General features: G+C 38.6%; 1 protein-coding gene across 1 annotated transcript; it reads right to left on the bottom strand.

Moving 5' to 3' along the window:
- Positions 1-230: 230 nt before the first annotated feature.
- Positions 231-19,986, bottom strand: LOC122553212 (glutaminyl-peptide cyclotransferase-like). The gene is made up of 7 exons (XM_043696806.1): positions 19,903-19,986; positions 15,620-15,901; positions 12,165-12,187; positions 10,965-11,124; positions 6,834-6,933; positions 4,099-4,215; positions 231-380 (listed from the first exon to the last, which is right to left on the bottom strand). The coding sequence occupies exons 1-7, from the start codon at positions 19,975-19,977 to the stop codon at positions 235-237; spliced, it is 903 nt and encodes a 300-aa protein (XP_043552741.1). The 5' UTR covers positions 19,978-19,986; the 3' UTR covers positions 231-234.
- Between the last annotated feature and the right edge of the window lie 319 nt (positions 19,987-20,305).

The following is a 20,305-nucleotide window of genomic DNA, read 5'->3' as shown; positions in this document are numbered from 1 at the left end:
TCCATTTGGTAAACATTAAGGCAACATCATAATATGACACAACACCAAGTTATAGTCCAACAAGTTTATTTGGAAGTATTAGCTTTTGAAGCGCTACTTCTTCATCAGGACAACCACCTGATGAGGAGCAGCACTTTGAAAGCTAGTGCTTCCAAATACACCTGTTGGATGATGACCTGGTGTTGTGATTTTTAACTTTGTCCATCCCAGTCCAACATCGGCACCTCCAAATCATCACAATATGAGATACTCCAAAACAAATATCTGCAAAATTTTATTGAGGTTATCAATTGTTGTTGGATCCAGGTTGTCTTCATTATCCTCCATCCTGTGCCATACTTGGGGGAAGGGCGAAGGCATGATGTGCAGAATGGGAACATCTATGTAATATTAAACATTGACCAATTACTTGCATTTATTGAATTTGTGTTAGTGTTGCATTATGGTCAAATGATGTTTGAATTGCAATATGTCACTAAAAGACATTTATTTCATGTGAAGCAGTCCTTTGCGAAAGGCACACTATTTATGAAACATGCTGAAAACCAATGTGAACATGTTCTACCTGGAGTTCCACAAACAAATCCAATTATTTTCTGTCCTTTTTATGCAGACTAATAACTGTTTAAATATTATTGGACTATGCTAATTGTGTTACTTTGCAGCATTTATTCACGAAGTCATTATGACTCAGTAGGAGGACATTTGACCCATCGTATCTGTTGCTGTTTATACAGCAAAACAATCTGTTGCATTCCCATGCACTTTCCCCAATATTCTACAAGTCTTTTTCCCCAAATGCCAACCAATACTCTTTTGAAATAATTAACAGTTGTTTTGAAGTCATTGTCTCCATTTTGCACCACAGCCTAAGGCACCATATTCCCAGGTCATTAGCATTAAGTGTGTAACAAATTCCTATTCACAATTAGTGTGGTGGCCTTGGTGAGGCCACACCTTGAATAATGTATGCACTTTTGATCTCTTAGTCTGAGGAAGGACATTTTTGTTAGTGAATGTTCACCAGACTGATTCTCAGGATGGCAGGACTGAAGTAAGGAAAGACTGAATTGACTGGGTTTGTATTCGCTAGAATTTAGAAGAATGATGGGGGGAATCTCATAGAAATATACAAAATACTGCTGGGACTGGACAGTCTATTCCGGAGGAATGTTCTTGATGTTGAGTAGGTCCAGAACCAGGGGTCATAGTCTAAGAATAAGGGGTAAGCTATTCTGAGATAAGGAAGAATTTTTTTCACTCAGAGTTCTGAACCTGTGGAATTCTCTTCCACAGGAAGCTGTTGGGATCAGTTCATTAGATATATTCATGAGGGAGCTGGATGTGGCCCTTGCAGCTAAAGGGATCAAAGGCTATGGAGAGAAAGCGGGAATGGGATACTGAAATTGTGTGATCAGCTCTGATCATATTGAATAGTGGTGCAGGCTCAAAGGGCCGAATGGCCTATTTCTGCAACTAATTTCTATGTTTCTATGGTTTCAACCTAACCCTGCCACTAACATCCCTTGTTCCTGGGACCATTCTCCTAAAAATGTTGCTTCTTTTGCTCGTCACCTTGAATCAGTGACTTGTGGTTTTTGGTCCTTCAACCAACATCAACAGTTTCTCCATTTCTATTTTGTCCAAACTTTCATGATCTTGAACAACTTTAACAAATCTCTCATGATCCTTCCATATCCCTGCTTCTCTAATTTAGTAACATAAATGAAGTTCCTCAACTCTAGAACCTTCTTATGAATCTTTTCTGCACCCTATAAAATGTAATACTGTCTTTCCTAAAATGCCGTGAATAGAATTGGACATGGTGCAAGTATTCCCCGCTTTTTGAAAGTTCGCTTTACGCCACTTCACTTTTATGGAAGATTCACATTAATACCTGTTCACGTTAACCAAAAGAAATCCAAAGATGATTTTCACTTTTACGAAAAACAGCAAAATTTTTCCCATAAAATTAATGCTTCTTCAATTTATGCCATTTCAGCTTATGAAAGGTTTCATAGGAACACTCTACTTTTGGATAGGAGGGGATATCTTATACAACATTTCAAGCTGAGAGAAAGTGAGGATTACAAATGCTGGAGATCAGAGTCGAAGAGTGTGGTGCTGGAAAAGCACAGCATCTGAGGTGTAGGAGAATCAACATTTTGAGCATAAACCCCTCTCACCTCTTTCCCCTTTCACCTTAAACCAATGCTCTCATTCCTGATGAAGGGCTTATGCTCAAAACGTCCTGTGCCCCGGAGACTGCCTAACTGGCTGTGCTTTTCCAGCATCATATACCTTGACTACATTTCAGGCTGAACCAAATTGTTTTATAGGTGCATCATGTTCTTTGCGTTTGTACTCCATGCAAGTATTTCTACTTGTACATAATCTATGTGGAAAATCTACAATTTTGTTACATGTGAAAGGAGAAAACGCCTTTCCTTACTTTATTAACTGGAAAGGATGCAGAAATGATTTACAAGGATGTTACTAAGACTGGAAGGTTTGATTAATAAGGAGACTCTGAATACACCAGGATTGACTTCATAGAGTTTTATGAAATCATGAGGGACATAGATAATGTGAATAGCCAAGGTCTTTCCCCAGGATAGGAGAGTTCGAAACTAAAGGGCATAGGGGAGAGGGGAAAGATTTAAAAGGGACCTGAGGGGCAACATTTCACACAGAGGATAGTGCATATATGGAACAACCTGCCAAACGAGGTTGCAGAGGCATGTACAGTTGCAACACTTAGAAGACATTTGGACAGGTACATGTTTAGGAAGGGTTTAGAGGAATATGGGACAGATGCAGGCAAATGAGGCTAATTCAAACTAGGAAAACTAGTTGACATGGACGAGTTGGGCCAAAGGGCCTGTTTATGTGCCCTATGACTCCATAGGAGACTGGTTAGCAAGGTTAGATTTCATGAAATATAGGAAGTACTAGCCATTTGGATACAAAACTGGCTCGTAGGTCGAAGACAGAGGGTGGTGGTGGGGGGTTGCTTTTCAGACTGGAGACTTGTGACCAGTGGAGTGCCACAACGATTTGTGATGGGTCCACTACTTTTTGTAATTTATATAAATGATTTGGATGTGAGCGCAAGAGGTCCAGTTAGTAGGTTTGCAGATGACACCAAAATTGGAGGTGTAGTAGACAGCGAAGAAGGTTACCTCAAATTACAATGGGATCTTGATCAAATGAGTCAATGGGCTGAGGAGTGGAAGATGGAGTTTAATTTAGATAAATGCGAGGTGCTGCATTTGGAAAAGCCTATCAGAGCAGGGCCTATACATTTAATGGTAAGGTCTTAGGGAGTGTTGCTGAACAGGAGACCTTGCAGTGCAGATTCATAGCTCCTTGAAAGTAAAATCCCAAGTTGATGTGATAATGAAGAAGGCGTTTGGTATGTTTTCCCTTATTGGTCAGAGTACTGAGTATAGGAGTTGGGAGGTCTGTACAGGACATTGGTTCAGCCACTTTTGGAATATTGCATGCAATTCTGGTCTCCTTCCTATTGGAAGGATGTTGTGAAACTTGAAAGGGTTCAGAAAAGATTTTCAAGGATGTTGCCAGGTTTGGAGAATTTGAGCTAAAATGAGAGGCTGAATAGTCTGTGGCTGTTCTTCCTGGAGCATCAAAGGCTGAGGGGTGATCTTATAGAGGTCTATGAAATCATAAGAGGCATGGATAGGATAAATAGACAAGGTATTTTCCCTGGGATGGGGGAGTCCAGAACTAGAGGGCATAGGTTTAGAGTGAGAGGGGAAAGATATAAAAGAGACTAAGGGGCAACTTTTACAAAGGGTGGTGCATGTATGGAATGAGCTGCCAGAGGAAGTGGTGGTGCAACACTTAAAAGGGATTTGGATGGATATATGAATAAGAAGGATTTAGAGGGATAAGGGCCAAGTGCTGGCAAATGAGACTAGATTAGTTGTCCACTACACCTCCAATTTTGGTGTCATCTGCAAACTTACCAAATATACCTCTTATGCTCTTATTTGGTCTGCATGGATGAGTTGGACCAAAGGGTCTGTTTCCGTGCTGTGCTATGACTCTCTGACTGTCTGACATGTTGCAACATACCTCTTTGCAAAAATGGTGTATGGTCATCATCAATGTGCCCTGCTTGCATTTTAGTCCAGAAGTATTTCACCTCATTGGAATGATCATTCAGTAGACCCTGTCGATGCAGACGTCGCTCTGTTGAACAACATTAACCTAATTGGTTTAGTTGCACTTTATAAATGGTTCAGTATGTTATTCTCCAAATTACAGTGCATTGCTCCATTACACTAGTTAAATCCTCTCTTCGAGATGTGCTTTCTGTTATGTTTCTCCAATAAGGGATTATCTACCAAAATTAAACATATAATGTATTTTAGGTGTCTGCTTGGCATTGAACTATTGCTGTTTTTTGGAGTTGCTACTTTCACACTCTGAATACATTCTATTCTATAATCTAGTTTTAATTTTATTTTCACTTTTTTTAAAACAAGATTTAACCCTTCCTTCAAATTTGAAGTGCCCATCACTTGAGAGCCTGAAATTTGTTTAAGAAAATCGTAAGAACATAGGACATAGGCAATTTGGCCCTTAGAGTCTGCTCCATTCATAATTGATCTGGTTGTGGTCTCAACTCCACTTCTCTGCACACTAAAACCCCTGACTCCTTTGTGTAACTCTACCTTGGTAAAGAAAAACCTCTACTGCTTTCTGGGTAAGAGAATTCAACGTACTAATAACCCTCAGAGATAAAACATTTCTTCTCATCTCTCTCTCGAATAAGAAAGATCTCTTCTTCTTAAATTGTATACGCTCGTTCTAGTCTGTAAATCAGATTAAAAGCTTCTTGGTATCCACCCTACTGACACCCCTCAGAATATTATGTTTTATTCTTCAAAACTCCCAATGGGTATAGGCCAACCTGTTTTGACACTTGTTCATAAAATAAGCCCTTCATCCCAGCAATGTGTTAAATGACCCTTCTCTGCACTTATGTTGTTTTTCAAAGACTCTATCAAGTATTCTAACGTGGCCTCAAAAAGACCTTAATAAAGTCCTGAAGGATGGGAAAGGTTCATTTAATGTTGCTCTTTTTTATATATCAACCCAATTTCAGTTTACTCAATGTTACCCATTCATACATCAGCTTGTTATTCCTTGGTTCTCAACATGGATTATCAAGATGATCTGTGATCTTTTCCCTCCCTTACATTTTTGCTTCAGATTTTTGTGCTTTTTGTAGCATTAAAACCAAGTTGAATGCACAGATTTTGAAACATATTGAATTGCTTATCCGAGGAGTTGCCACTCAAGTTCTACTGTTCTTTAATCAACATAATTCCCTGAGGTGCCATTTGAAATTTAATTCAAGTTTCTGCATGTAAGAATCCCCAGTAGTCATAAATCATTTTGGACCTTTTTTCCTACGATGTCTAGTCATTGTATAGATTGTGTAAGATCTGGGTAATTATTCACCTTCCTGTTTATTTAATCTTTAAAGATCAAATTCTGTGCTGTTACAACTCATCCCTGTAAGGCAAACTTCCAAGTATCCATACTGTCCATGTTTCCTTTATTTACCCTTTGCAAGATTAAAAATTACGCAACACCAAGTTATAGTCCAACAGGTTTATTTGGAAGCAGTAATTTGCAGAGCACCACTCTTTTATCAGGTGATTTGTGGAGGTTAAGATCACGCTCATAGAAGTTATAGCCAAAGGAGTCCAGTGTCATGGAGATGTGATACAGTAAACAATCTTAGATTAAACTTGCATCTTTTATAATGGAATATGCTGATTTCTGTTCCTTGATATGTAAATATGGGATATCAAAGAACAGAAACCAGCATATCCCATTATAAAAGATGAAAGGTTTAATAAAAGATTTTTACTGTGTCACATCTCCATGACACTGGACTCCTTTGGCTGTAAATTCTGTGAGGGTGATCTTAATCTCCACAACCACCTGATGATGGAACGACGCTCTGAAAACTAGTGCTTCCAAATAAACCTGTTGGATTTGAACTTTATCCACCCCAGTCCAACACCAGCACCTCCACGTCCTTTGCAAGATGACAGGCACAACACCCAGGCATTACTGTTTAGACTTATTTATATCCCAGAAGCTCCTATCTTAGCCTGAGTTGGGATATTTGCCAGCTAATGTTTGTTGCACATTTGTATTTATGTAGCATCTTTAATGTTGTAAAATATCCCAAGGGACTTCACAGGAGTATTAATCAACAAATTAGTACAACAACCCAGAAAAGGGGACATTAGAAGCAAAACAGAAATTGCTGGAAAAGCTCAGCAGGTCTGCCAGCCATCTGTGGAGAGAAATCAGAGTTGATGTTTTGATTCAAGTGATGCTTTTTCGGAACTGTTGGTTGCAAGGAAAATGTTGCTTTTTATGTAAGAGAATGGATGGGGAATGGAGGATAGAGCCCAAAGAGCAAGAAGAAAAGTCGGACAGACAAGGGAATGGATAGTGTTCAACCTAGGAGAATGAATAGCTGCCAATGGGAACTTTAGTGGCTAACAATGGATTGTGTGTAGTAGCAGACCATGTGATAACAAGGTGTGGTGTGTGGTGGATGAAGGCTTCAGTGACAGTTAAATTGAGGCAGGAGCAGAGCTGGTTAATAATATGGAGGAAATAGGGGATGGTGCAAATAGTTGGTCATAAGCCCATCTCAGCATATCGTGGTTGTGAGCAATTTGCTTCAGCCTCAGACAATTGACAGGAAATGAAATGGAGTTGCCTAGGAAATGGAATCTTGCACAGATTGAAGAGAATTTCAGTTAAGTTTCAGTTACCTATTAGCTGTAGTCTTTTATGCCATCGAGCTGTATTTGGAAAATAACTTGGAAATCTCGGATTTGGTCCACCAATTAAATCCAATAAAACCAGTAGGTCCTATGAGGAATGGAAGCAGTTTGTCAATTTTCTAAAAAAAATCACTAATCAACAAGTTAACAATTATCTCAACTTGCAAGGTTCCATCAGATGTAAATTCTGTACTAAATATTTATCAGCTGATAAATTATTTTATCGCTATATTAATATCTTCCTTCAAACTGAATATATGAAACTTCCTTATTTGTATCTTTGCTGTCTTTCAAAAAGTGAAACCTTGCGTTTTGTTAGCAGCTGAATTAAACTAAATGACTACTTTCAGTGATTTGCAGATCTGAATCCCCCAGACTCCTCCTCTCCTCAACTTAATTTAAACAATTACTTTTCAAGGAGTGTAGAGTCTCCTTATTCTTCCCACTAAAACATGCAACTTCACACCAATCTATCTACAAATTTGTTAGCCATTAAAAATGAACAAGATTATTCACAAGTTCCTATATTTAGTTGCAGGTTCTGCTCTGGATTGACTGTAACCTCAAAAGCAACCCTAATCCCCACACGCTTCAAAACCCTGTTAAACATGAGACATTGTCTGTGAATATTGAAATTAAGCATCTGATCCTCAAGACCAGTTATTTTTATTTGTGAACATAAAATTATTCCAGCATTGACCTTTGTGCAATACCACTTTGCAGCTTTAGTTAAAAATAAGCAGCTTTTAAATTAAAATAAAGTAGTTGGGGTTCCTAAAATCAATACTTTGTTTTTAAAGCTAAAAGATATCCACTCAATAGTTTTCAGCTTTACGTCCATACACTATCACAAAGAGAAACATATCAGTGTACCCTTTTCTACAAATGTATAACATATGTTTCTCTAACCATTTCTCTATGTATATCCTTAAAGAAATCTCAAACGGTCGCATGGATTTTAGTAGAAGTCATTAATAGAAGTAAAGTAAGACAAAGGAAAGTTTCCTAACTTTCATGACAGTAGGACTCATATATCTACAGTTTACATGGAAAACAATAAATTCTAAGGCAACAGTACCCATCTTATATCAAGTTAGTAACATATAAACAGTGATGAAGAAGTAAGACCCTTTGGTCCATCCAGCCTGTTCCATATAATTGCACTGTCACGTGTTGCAAAATTTATCGATCCATTCCATCTAAACCTGTGTGATTTCATGGACAAGGTGAAAAGCCAAGTAAAAATAAGAAAATCTGGGGAGAAAAAAGTTTGGAAAATTTCTCTCTCAGCCATCTAAGCAATCAGAAGTAGTCCAGGAAATCAGTCAGGTTTTGACATTCTTAATTTTTTTAAAAGAAGTGATAACTATACCGTGCAGAAACAAGTCAAACTGTTGCCTAAAGAAATTTAACAAATCCACCATGAAACATTATTTATTCTCAGAGAAAAGGAGCACTGCCTGATATCCAGCCTAGATCTGGTGTGTTACGCAACTTAATGTTGTGACCTCTGGACCTTCTTATCTTACTTAGTTGGAACAAACTGTCAATTTGGGAACACGATCTATTTCCTTCATCTTTGTCAGATCACCCATAATTCTATGCTTCTCACAAGAGTTCCAATTCTTACAGTTTGTTTTCATAGCTAAGGAGTTAGAAAGCCTCAATGGTCACTCACCATGAGAAAAGAACAAATCTGGACACAGTATTCCAAAGTAGGTCAAATTTAAACAAGATCTCGTGCAAAAACAAAACAAAAAACTTCTCTTTTGTGCAGTTATCCCATAAATGTGTCCCACCATACTATTTGCTCCAGTTAAAAATTGGCAAGATTGCTCATGTACGTTTCAAGATAGCTGCAGTAGAAAGCTGAATTAAATTTATTTCTGTATCTTTTTTCTCTGAAGAATGTACAAATGTTAAACTTTTACAATACCTATTTGCATAACACTGTGATTATCCAAGTTTAACCTTACCTACCAGTCATGAGCCCAGTTGCCAACACGTTAAGATGCCCCAAAGCTAACAATCATTATCTTCAATCTTTACACTTGATCAGAATGCAAATTTACAGATTGTGCCCACATCACACATCCAGATCATCAATAAAAGTAACAATACTGCTGTAAAGTGGAGATTGACACCCCCCACCGCCACCGACAACCAAAACTGAAACACGCAAAGAGGAGTGTTTCACCTTGGGTCACTGTCTGTGCGGAGTTTGCACATTCTCCCTGTGTCTGCGTGAGTTTCCTCAAGGTGCTGCAGTTTCCTCCCACACTCAAAAGATGTGCAGGTCAGGTGAATTGCCCATGTTAAATTGCCCATAGTGTTAGGTGCATCATTCAGAAGAAATGGGTCTGGGTGGGTTAATCTTCGGAGGGTCAGTGTGGACTTGTTGGGCCGAAAGGCCTATTTCCACACTGAAGGAAATCTAATCTAATCTAAAAAAATCTGTTAAAAGGACTGTGAGAAGTGGTTTAAACCCATTTTCAGCAACTTCTAGTGGTTAAATAAAAGAAATCCCTGACACTTTACAATCAACAAGTGACAGTTTACTTATCTAAATCAAGCAGTGAACAACTTAACTGAAATATTGACAAACCAAACAATTCTTTTCTAACTACTAACTCTTCCTGAATAACACAAAATTTGAATAGTATGCTGTTCCGATAAATTTAAATACCACTCATACAGAAACATAGAATTTAGTCTCTTGAAATTATAGCCAGGTTGTCTTTCAGAATTTTCTCTGCCTTCTTCCTTCTCTTCTGTCAGAAATGTCTCCTCCCTTGGTTTCTTCAGTCAGGAATGTCTTCTCTGCCATTGGTACTATTATTATTTGGATGGTGCTTTCTCTAATATATAGATGATGGTGATAGCTGCTGAAAATGTGTTGCTGGAAAAGCGCAGCAGGTCAGGCAGCATCCAAGGAACAGGAGAATCGACGTTTCGGGCATAAGCCCTTTTCAGGAAAGGAAAGATTCCTGAAGAAGGGCTTATGCCCGAAACGTCGATTCTCCTGTTCCTTGGATGCTGCCTAACCTGCTGCGCTTTTTCAGCAACACATTTTCAGCTCTGATCTCCAGCATCTGCAGTCCTCACTTTCTCCTCGAAGATGATGGTGATAGCCAATTTCGGTGATAGCCTGTTAACTCTATCAGGGTGGCAGTTAGCTCTGCCAATTTTTCAACTGCCCCCTTCTTTTATACCCTTGATGACCTTTCAATGTTTTTACAATCAGATTGGTCCTAAGTTGTCAAAACCATCAGATTTAAATTTGATAAGTTTTTGATATGTAAGGGCCTGATTCAAATTGATTGGCTAAATTCAGAACTTGTTGTCTCGGGAAAAGTCCTCTTTGGTCTGCTAACTATGCAGCCTTTTGACACAAGTGTTTCGGGCTCTCTGTGTATTGGCAAACCCAAGTTGCTGCCAGAGATCCAGTTTAACTTAAGGCCAGAAAAAAAACCAAAAAGAACCGTGCAAGGCTTTCCCAAATTTACAATTTTACTAACACCAACTTTTCAATAACACACATGCTCCAACCTCACACTACCAGTCACTCCAATCTCTTACTACTTTTAATGCGGGTATTCCAATCATGCACCATCATTAGGTCAAGCAATTCCAAACTCACACAATGAATAACACTGGGACTATAACTTTAAACTATCGTTAATTAATTATTCCACTGTAGCCATTAATAAGTATTGCAATCAAATTTAGCAATTGCCTGGATCTTACCCAGCTATTATTCAAACACTCCACACAATCCAACAATTAACCAGACATCACATTTCTCCTGGTCATTAACCAGATATGCTGATCACTTATCAGCATTAACTAGACACTGGCTTCACTCTGTCATTAACGACAATGCTGCTAACATATCTATCCAGTTTCACGATGTCATTAGACTCTGAGAACATACATTTTATTGGATCTTTACAAAATTTAATATTCTATCTATGTAAAACAAAATTGCCCTATTTTACTTAAGTATTTTATTGAAGCAGATCATGCCAATAAACATGATAATAAGCAAAGTATACCTTGTCTATTAGTATTAATCACTTCTTGTATTATTTTCCTGTCTCAAAGATAGTGAGCACTTACAATTCCATGCAACTGGTTGGTATCACTGGCACCAGGTGGATGTTTAACGATCTCCATTTTGTTCGCCAAATGTCGAGAGCCATACAGTGAGTCAATCTCAGACCAAGATTCAATTGCTTCTTGGCCATCAAAAAAAATTAGCTGCAGGGTAAGATCTGGTCTCTCTCCAGCATTCTAAACAAAAGAGAAATACGTTTAAGAAGGCTTTACCTACACTTGGAATATTCAGGTTGCTGACTAAATAAAATTGCATTTCCATTGGAACATTTTCAAATGTTAAAACTCAACTCAATTGAAACAAAGATGGTGGAAAACATAGCGCATGTATGAGTTATACCACATATCATCATAACACTTTGAAATGTTCACCAATAGATGATATTGTTGCTATTTTAATGGTATGACCAATTTAAACTGTAGACAGCATGACCAGTAAGTAAACTTGATATTGAGTCGATTTTCTGGGTGAAGCCTTGTTAGTTTTCAATTGTTGTGATATAATATGATTATAATACATATTTTGTGGCCCAGTTTTAAATATTCATACACTATTGGTTTAGAGGTATTCCTTTAAGTATTTGACCCTTTATGTTGTTAGAACTTCTGACCTTAGCATTATTAGCACCACATTCTATTATTTGCAAGTGCTGTGCTAGTTTTATGGTGATTATTCACTGCTCAAATTAAATACCATTCACTTTGAAGTATATCAGTATTTGCTTATTGAACATCTATGCATGCTACTGACTTGTTTAAATTTCTTTTGTTCACTGTGTCTGCCATTTAATACATGATTATTTGATCAGCCTGCTTAAAAACTACGTGTGGCCTTACAATATACCTAGAAGTAGTTGAAATGGGTTTGTGTTTTGTAACTGGTTTAGAATTTGTTGGACCACAGACTGTTGCAACAATTTAGTTGTCAGTGCAATAATGTGGCACAATTCACACCCTCAGAATACCCCAAAAGCACTTCCCAGTCAATGCTTTATTACAGTCACTGTTTAAGAAGTAATTTGCCAGGATCAGTTATTATTGGCAAGTTTGTGCCCATTCCTACTTGTCTTGGAGAAAATGGTGGTGTGCAACTTTCTTGAACCTGCGATGATGATACTCATAAAACACTGTTAGGCAGGAAGCTGCAGGATTTTGGCCCATTGTCAATGAACAAAGGATAATACAGATCCAAATCCGAATGACTTGGGAGGAATCTTGGACATAATCTTATAAATATGGCCTTGTCTTTTAAGTGGCAGCGATGACCATTTCAGATGTACTACTTTGCAGTTAGTTGCAGTGTATCCTATAAATAAGAAACACTGTGACCTCGCAAGAGGAAATAATAAATTTCATGCTCGTAAGAGGATATCATTCCAGTGTGATAGTAAATGTTTAAAGTGGTAGATCAGTTGTCAATCAAGTAAACTAGCTAATCCTGAATGGTGTTCATTTTCTTGATAGCTATTGCAGTTGAATCCATTCAAACAAGTGGATAGCATTCTATCACATTTCTGACTTATGCCTTGAAATTTTGGAGTGTCAGGTATTTAACCAGTCACTCTAAGGCTCATAGTTTCTGATCTACTATCGTAGTAACAGCATTTATATGACTTTCAACTTACATTTCTGTTCATTGGCAACCCCCAAAGATGTTAATGGTGGGGTCTGTGTCACGGTTATAAGTATTGAATGTAAAGAGAAGCTGACTCAACTCTCTCTTAGAAGCAAATTATTGCTTGTTACTTGGTTGGCATCATGTAATTACAGAGTCATACAGTTTTTAACAGCTCAAAACAAGGCCCTTCAGCCCATTGTGTCTGTAACAATCATCAAATATCCATCTATTCTCATCCCATTTTCCAGCACTTGGCCATAGCTTTGAATTCATGTAAGTAGTTCACAAATGTCTTGAGGGCTCCCACGTCTTTTAGGCAGTGAGTTCCATTTGATGTACAAAGCTTTGGTGCTATGTAAGCTTTGGTAGGTACTTGTTGTAATTTTATGTACAACACGGTCCCATAACTTGAGCTGGATAAGTAACCAGAAAAGAGATCTTGTGGTGCAGTGGGCAGACTCCCTACCTCTGAGCCTGAAGCTCTGGTTTTAAATCCTACCCAGAACTTGATGGCCAAGGATAGTTTATTAATAACATGACCATAACAGAGTCATAGAGATGTACAGCACGGAAAGAGACCCTTCCGTCCAACTCGTCCTTGGCGACTAGATATCCTAACCTAATCTAGGCCCATTTGCCAGCACTTGGCCCATATCCCTTTTAACCCTTCCTATTCATATACCCATCTAAATGCCTTTTAAAAGCTGTAATTGTATCAGCCTCCACCTGGCAGCTCATTCCATACATTCACCACCCTCTGTGTGGAAAAGTTACCCCTTAGGTCCTTTCTTTATCTTTCCCCTCTCATCCTGAATCTATGTCCTCTAGTTCTGAACTCCCACCCCAGGGAAAAGACCTTGTCTGTTTATCCTATCCATGCCCCTTATAAACCTGTATAAGGTCACCCCTCCCACCCCAAGCCTCCGATGCTCCAGGTAAACCAGCCCCAGCCTTTTCAGCCTCTCTGTATAGCTCAAATCTTCCAACTCTGGCAACATCCTTGTCAATCTTTTCTGAACCCTACAACATCCTTCCAATAGGAAGGAGACCAAAATTGCATGCAATATTCCAAAAGTGTCCTAACCAATGCCCTGTACAGTCACAACATGACTCTGAACTCTTATACTCAATGCTCTGACCAATAAAGGAAAGCATACCAAATTCCTTCTTCACTATCCTATCTACCTGTGACTCTTCTTTCAAGGAACTATGAACCTGCACTCCAAGGTCTCTTCGTTCAGCAACACTCCCTAGGACCTTACCATTAAGTGTATAAGTCCAGCTCTGATTTACTTTTCCAAAATGCAGCACCTTACATTTTTCGATATTAAACTCCATCTGTCAACTCCTCAGCCCATTGGCCCACCTGATCAAGATCCCATTGAAATCTGAGGAACCTTCATCTCTGTTGATTATGAATCTGCAAATCTTTCCAACAGACACTACTGGGACTCAGTAAGAGTGGGAGAGTAGTAATGAAAAGTAGTTGGAGTTTCTACATCAAGACCCATAGCTCTACTCTATGATATATATGTAAAGGTGCATGTTTGCCACAGCAACTTGAATTCGTTAAGTGAACTAGAACATACCATCACCAAATAACCAAAAAACCTACTTAAGTGATGTTGGTTATGGTTTATTGCTCATCATGACACCAGGAATACTCCAAGTAGCATCGTAAGATGTTTACATTATCCTAAACAGTCAAACAAGGTCATCTCATTGTATCTCATCCAAAAGACAGTATCTCCAGCATCTCAATATTGCTGTGTGAGTTTAAATTATTTGCTCAAGCCCTGGCATAGAGCTATATCCAAAATTTCTGCATTGGAGTTGAAAATGTTATTAGTGCAAATTGCAGATGGAATTTAATACATAAACCTGCAATGATATATTTTGGCAGAATGGCTAGGGAAAGGCAAAATAGGCTAAATGGCACAATGAAAAGTGCACATGAGTTCCACATGCATAGAACTTTCTTTGTAGGAGGCAGTGCATATTGAGAGAGTAGTCATCAAAATGATTGGGATTGTGAGCTTCATAAATGAAAACTATGAGTATAAAAGCACAGACATTATATTAAATATTTATAACATTCTGGTTGGGCCACGGTATTGAATCCAGTTCTGGCCACCACACTTTAGGAAGGATTTGGGAATCCACTGGCATGTTGTAATGGAGACTTATCAAACTGGTTCCAGGATGAAGGATGTTAGGTTGAAGAACTTGGTTGTTCTATATTTGGCAATGGGGGGTATTTGATAGATTATACAAGATTATGCCAAATTTCAATAAAGTGGGCAAGAGACATTCTCATTTAATTGACAATACAAAGAGTGGATTAAAGGGGAAGAGATGCAGAGGGATGTGGGGAAGAAACCTTTTATGCAGTGAGAACTCATCATTTGGAAATTTTATACAACAACAGTACTCCCATCCTTATGAGCTTCCCTCTTCTGTGCTCCCAAACCTCTGGTACTCCAGCCCTTCTAGTGGGACCTGTCGGACTGATTTTTGCAGAAGTCTGTTTGCTATCCAAGTGGCTAGCACTACACCCGTTGACGTTTCTCGGGCAAGGGAATTGTGTCATGTGACTGGCTGGCAGGTTTTGAAGTGGGCTTTCCTTCCAGAAAGATGCAAAGTCTCACCGTGAGCCAATTAATAGCTTAATAGCTGTTAAATTTCTGAAGAGCAATTCAGCCAACTAGAGGGGCTTTGTCGTGCCTTTGCAACTCTGAAGCAGAGGGAAAAGCAAGTTTAAAACAACAGTAATATTTGGAAATGCATGTACTGGTCCTACTGAACCTCCATCTTGAAGTATCCATGATGAGGTGGACATATCATGTGTCATTTGCAATAAGGATTATTCTAGTATAAATAGCTTCAAAAGTTGAATATTCTGTAACATCTGAATGTTTAAGTTGACATTTTAGCAATTTATTTTTCCAAGCTTGAGATGTAAAATAACAAAGATTTAATAATTTACCAACTTACTCATTTATAATGCCTATGTTATAATGACTCATAAATAAAACAGTACCTTTATCTCTAATAATAATTTGTCCAATGCACGAGCAAGTTCCAATATCATGGAACATGGAACAGCAGAATCAGTGGCACCCACATACACTCTGCTATACCACCATTTGTTGAAATATTTTGAGTCATGATGACAAGCCAGCACCAGCCTTCGCTTAGCTGAGGGGTTCAAAGTGCTGATGATATTTGAAAATGTGACAGTTCCATAGGGTATAGCTTCCTGGAAGGTATCCTCTTCAGTGACCCAGCCAGCCTGGAGTTCATCTAACTGACTTATGATATGCTGTGGAGAGAAACCAGTTTTGTAAAGCTTAATTCTCACAGCAACTGAACAGGTGTCTGGTTCAATGCATCTTATACTTAAAGCTATTTGCTTAATTGAATTGAATTTATTGTCACATGTACTGAAGCACAGTGAAAAGCTTTGTCTTGCGAGCAATAAAGGCTGAGTAACATGATGGCATTATAGGTTCAGGAGTAGGCAATTCAGTTTATGTACCTATCCTCCTTTATTCTAATATTACTTAGTCTCATTCCATTCACCGCCTTTAGATGCATTTCCCTCAATAATTTGGGCAAGGAAAGTCTGACAATATCTTAGATCTATAGTTAATCAAATATTTATTGCTTTTTTTTAAAGAGAAGGTTTCAAACTTGTATCATCCTTTGCATTAAGAAATGCTTGCTAATTCCTCTCCTGTATTACCTGGCTCTCACCTTGCCTTAGATCTGTTTACCAATATAAGCTTTTTTCCCATTTATCCTGTGAATTTGTTTAAAAGTCTTAAAACCGAAATAGTCTCTAACCTTCTGTATTCCTGGGAATGTGAGCTTTATTTATTTAATCTTTCTGAATCCAGCCCCTAGGATGCTAGTAATATTCTGGTGTTGGTTTCATTTCACCACACAGAGTTCTTCTAGTTATCTCTTTGAAGGTGCCATCTTAAGGGCAGGGACAGATGTTTTTAGCATTATTTATAAAGAACACACATTGAGTAGTGTGGATCCAGTTTACTCGAACATTTCAAACAAGTTTGTTAACAGCTTCAACTGTAACTTGCAGTTACAGATAACTATGTTTGCAACCTCCTGCAAATGACCTTCTTTCTGGAATACACATGGCAGTCGGTCATGGGCTTTATCCTTGTCTTATTGACATATACCGTTCTTAAATCTAAATTACACTAGGGATGAGGGCTCTTGTGGGATAGTGGGCGGTGTACTTCCAAGAAGGTACATGTTCAAGTTTCACTTACCCCAAAGATATATCATAATGTGCCTGGACAGGTTGATTTGAAAGAAATTTACAACAGGGATGAAAATAGAGCTCAAAAAATTGAACTTAGGCCATTTAATGTCTGTTACAACCCAGAGCAACTTTGAAGAGGTTCAGGAAAATACTACTTTCTTGACTTCAATTCACAGAAAATGAGACAGTGAAGACTTTTGAAACATTGAATGAACCATAGAATCTATAGTGTGGATGCAGGCTATTCGGTCCATACCGACCCTCCAAACAGCATCCCACTCAAACCCACCCAATCCCATCTTGTTTTTGTCATGGCCATTCCATTCATCCCTCGACACTGTGGGCATTTTAGCATGGCCAATCCACCGAGGCTGCATATCTTTGGACTGTGGGAGGAAACCAAAGCAAACCCACACAGACAATGTGTAAAATCCACACACAGTCACCTAAAGGTGGAATCAAACACTGGTCCCTGTGAGAACTGTGAGGCAGCAGTGCTAAAACCAATGGTTAACATTGAAACATCAAAAAAAAATTTCATCTGTCACAACTGTATACTGACTAGAAATTGTGTTAGACTGGACAAGAACATATAGCTGCAGTTTGTCCAGTGTGACTAGAATCAAAACATCATTGTCAACAAATAGCAGAGAAAATTAATCTTTCTTTGAATTTCTATATCAGTGATTTTCCTCGTACATTCTTATACATACAATTATTTCTTTTAAACTTCAGAATATATTTCTATTTTTATTTCTGTCCATCTTGATCTTGAAATTTCCAATAATATCATCATCCAGAGTCCTTTTACATAGAACATAGAATATAAACAAGATTTGTGAAGGTTTGTAGCTCAGGTTGAGGTTTAGGGTGTAGGTTTGCTCGCTGAGCTGTAGGTTTGATATCCAGACGTTTCATTATCTGGCTAGGTAACATCATCAGTGGCGACCTCCAAGTGAAGCGAAGCTATTGTCTCCTACTTTCTATTTATATCTTTCTCCTGGATGGGGTTCCTGGGGTTTGTGGTGATGTCATTTCCTGTTCGTTTTCTGAGGGGTTGATAGATGGCATCTAGATCTATGTGTTTGTTTATGGTGTTGTGGTTGGAGTGCCAGGCCTCTAGGAATTCTCTGGCATGTCTTTGCCATAAACAAACACAAAGATCTAGATGCCATCTATCAACCCCTCAGAAAATGAACAGGAAATGACATCACCACAAACCCCAGGAACCCCATCCAGGAGAAAAATATAAATAGAAAGCTGGAGACAACAGCTTTGCTTCACTTGGAGGTTGCCACTGATGATGTTACCTAGCCGGGTAATGAACCATCTGGATATCAAACCTACAGCTCAGCGAGCAAACCTACACCCCATAGGATATAAACTTCAAAACTATTGAGAGCATTTTATTGTTGGACACAATCCAGCATTTTTAGTGCATTCAACTTGGTATGAATAGAAAGTAAATAAATGATTCCACTCTACTGATTCTTTACTTTGAAATTTATCTGATGATGCGCTGATAGCTCACACTGCTCACAAATATTCCTGGATCTGGGTTTGTACTTATTGTAACATGAGTGCGTGGAGTTCTTCTATGAAACATGAAGGCTTTGAATTCTGGGACAGACCTTGAAAACAGGAGACCATTCTGTGTTTTCAGGTTATTCTCCTGTTCATGTTGCTCATGGCTCATATGTTTCTCATTTAATCTGTTCATTGGAGATATATGCTAACCGAAAAATCTCCAACAATCTTGAGGAAGTTCTAAGTTCTGAGGAAGGGTCACTGGACCTGAAAGATTAACACTGATTTCTCTCCATAGATGCTGCCAGACCTGCTGAGCTTTTCCTGCAGTTTCTACTTTTGTTTCTGTCAATCTTGATCTTGAAATTTCCAATAAGGTCAGCATCCAGAGTCCTTTTACATAGAACATAGAAGTGTACAGCACATCAATAGGCCCTTTGGCCAATGAAGCTGTGCCAAACGTGACACCAAATTAAACTAATCCTTTCTGCCTTTGGACAATATCCGTCCTTTCCTTGCATATTCATTTGCTTATCTAAAAGTACCTAAAATGACCCTATTGTAACAGTCTCCACCACCATCCCTTACACTTTCTGTGTAAAAAACCTACCCCTCACATCTCCTTTGAACTTTTCCCCTCTCACTTTAAATGCATGCCCCCCAGTATTAGACATTTCAACTCTTGGAAAAAGATACCTGTCGTCAACCCTATCTATGCATCTGATAACTTTATAAACATCTATCAATTCTCCCCTCAGACTCCAACGGTCCAGAAGAAACAATCCCAGTTTTTCTAGCCTCTTCTTGTAGTTCATATCCTTTAATCCAGGCAGCATCTTGGTAAACTTTTTCTGCACCATCTCCAAAGCCTACACATCCTTCCTGTAATGTGGCAACCAGAATTGAACACAATACTCTAAGTGTGGCTTAACCAAAATCTTATAAAGCCGCAACATGGCAATGCTGACACTAATACTCAGTTCCCTGACCAATAAAGGCAAGCATGCCATACGCTTTCTTTAACACCCTATTTACATGCATAGCCGCTTTCAGGGAACTATGGACTTGAACTCCAAGATCTCTCTATACATTAATTACTGACAGAGTTCCACTATCCTTTACCTGCAAAGATGCTTCCTGATTTCCTTTCTAAATAGCTGGACTCTAATTTTACGATTATGTTTGTCTTATTCTTGCATTCCCCCACCTCCCCTCTGCTGCCAGGAAATAGTTTATTTTTGAATCACTTTAACATTACCTCAAGAGATCGCATCTTATGGCCTTATGATCTTAATCTTCTTTATTAAAGAGTGGACAGGAAATTGAAGTTGTGGCCCAGATGAGATTAGCTGTGATCATATTAAATGATGGAGCAGGCTTGAGGGGCTAAATTTCCTTTTCCTCTTTCATGTTCTTATGCATGATAAAGTTGCTACATTCTGTGATAGGCTTCCAAAATAAATTAAACTTTAATGGACTTCATAACTTTACAGGATAATTTTACTCACGTGACGCACGGCTTGGTTTCCAATAGAGCCTGGATATCTCTCTCTAAGCATTGGTCTCAAATAATTAAACCACATTTGAGAGATGTTGGTCAGTAATGTAATGTTGCGGATGTCGATTGGATTCAAGAACTTGGGCTTATGAAGTAGCTGGTGGTTAAAATCATTGACAAAGCGTCAAAATTAAAAACATATGAGGTAAACTATTACCACAAAAAAGTTACATTTGCTTATGAAAGCTTGTTTAAAGAAGTAGTAAATGCTGCAAATACTCAGCAAGTTGGTGGTTCAGTGGTGAGCCACACGGTGCCAGGGCCCTGGGTTTGATTCCAGCCTTGGACAACTGAACATGTGGAGTTTGTACATTCTCCCTGTGTGGGTTGCCTCTGGATGCTCCAGTTTCCTC

Source organism: Chiloscyllium plagiosum, chromosome 9 (genome assembly GCF_004010195.1).
Source record: "Chiloscyllium plagiosum isolate BGI_BamShark_2017 chromosome 9, ASM401019v2, whole genome shotgun sequence".
Classification (NCBI taxonomy): domain Eukaryota; kingdom Metazoa; phylum Chordata; class Chondrichthyes; order Orectolobiformes; family Hemiscylliidae; genus Chiloscyllium; species Chiloscyllium plagiosum.
The sequence above is the reverse complement of the archived record's forward strand: the minus strand, read 5'-3'. Positions and strand labels throughout refer to the sequence as shown.

What these genes read in the sequence shown, in the direction of transcription:
- LOC122553212 (XM_043696806.1), bottom strand. Translation starts at nt 19,977, where the DNA reads ATGTGGTTTAATTATTTGAGACCAATGCTTAGAGAGAGATATCCAGGC. An exon ending in TAAAAGACTACAGCTAATAG is followed by an intron (nt 4,216 to 6,833) that starts GTAACTGAAACT and finishes GTTGTTCAACAG; the next exon opens with AGCGACGTCTGCATCGACAG. An exon ending in TACACCATTTTTGCAAAGAG is followed by an intron (nt 381 to 4,098) that starts GTATGTTGCAAC and finishes AATATTACATAG; the next exon opens with ATGTTCCCATTCTGCACATC.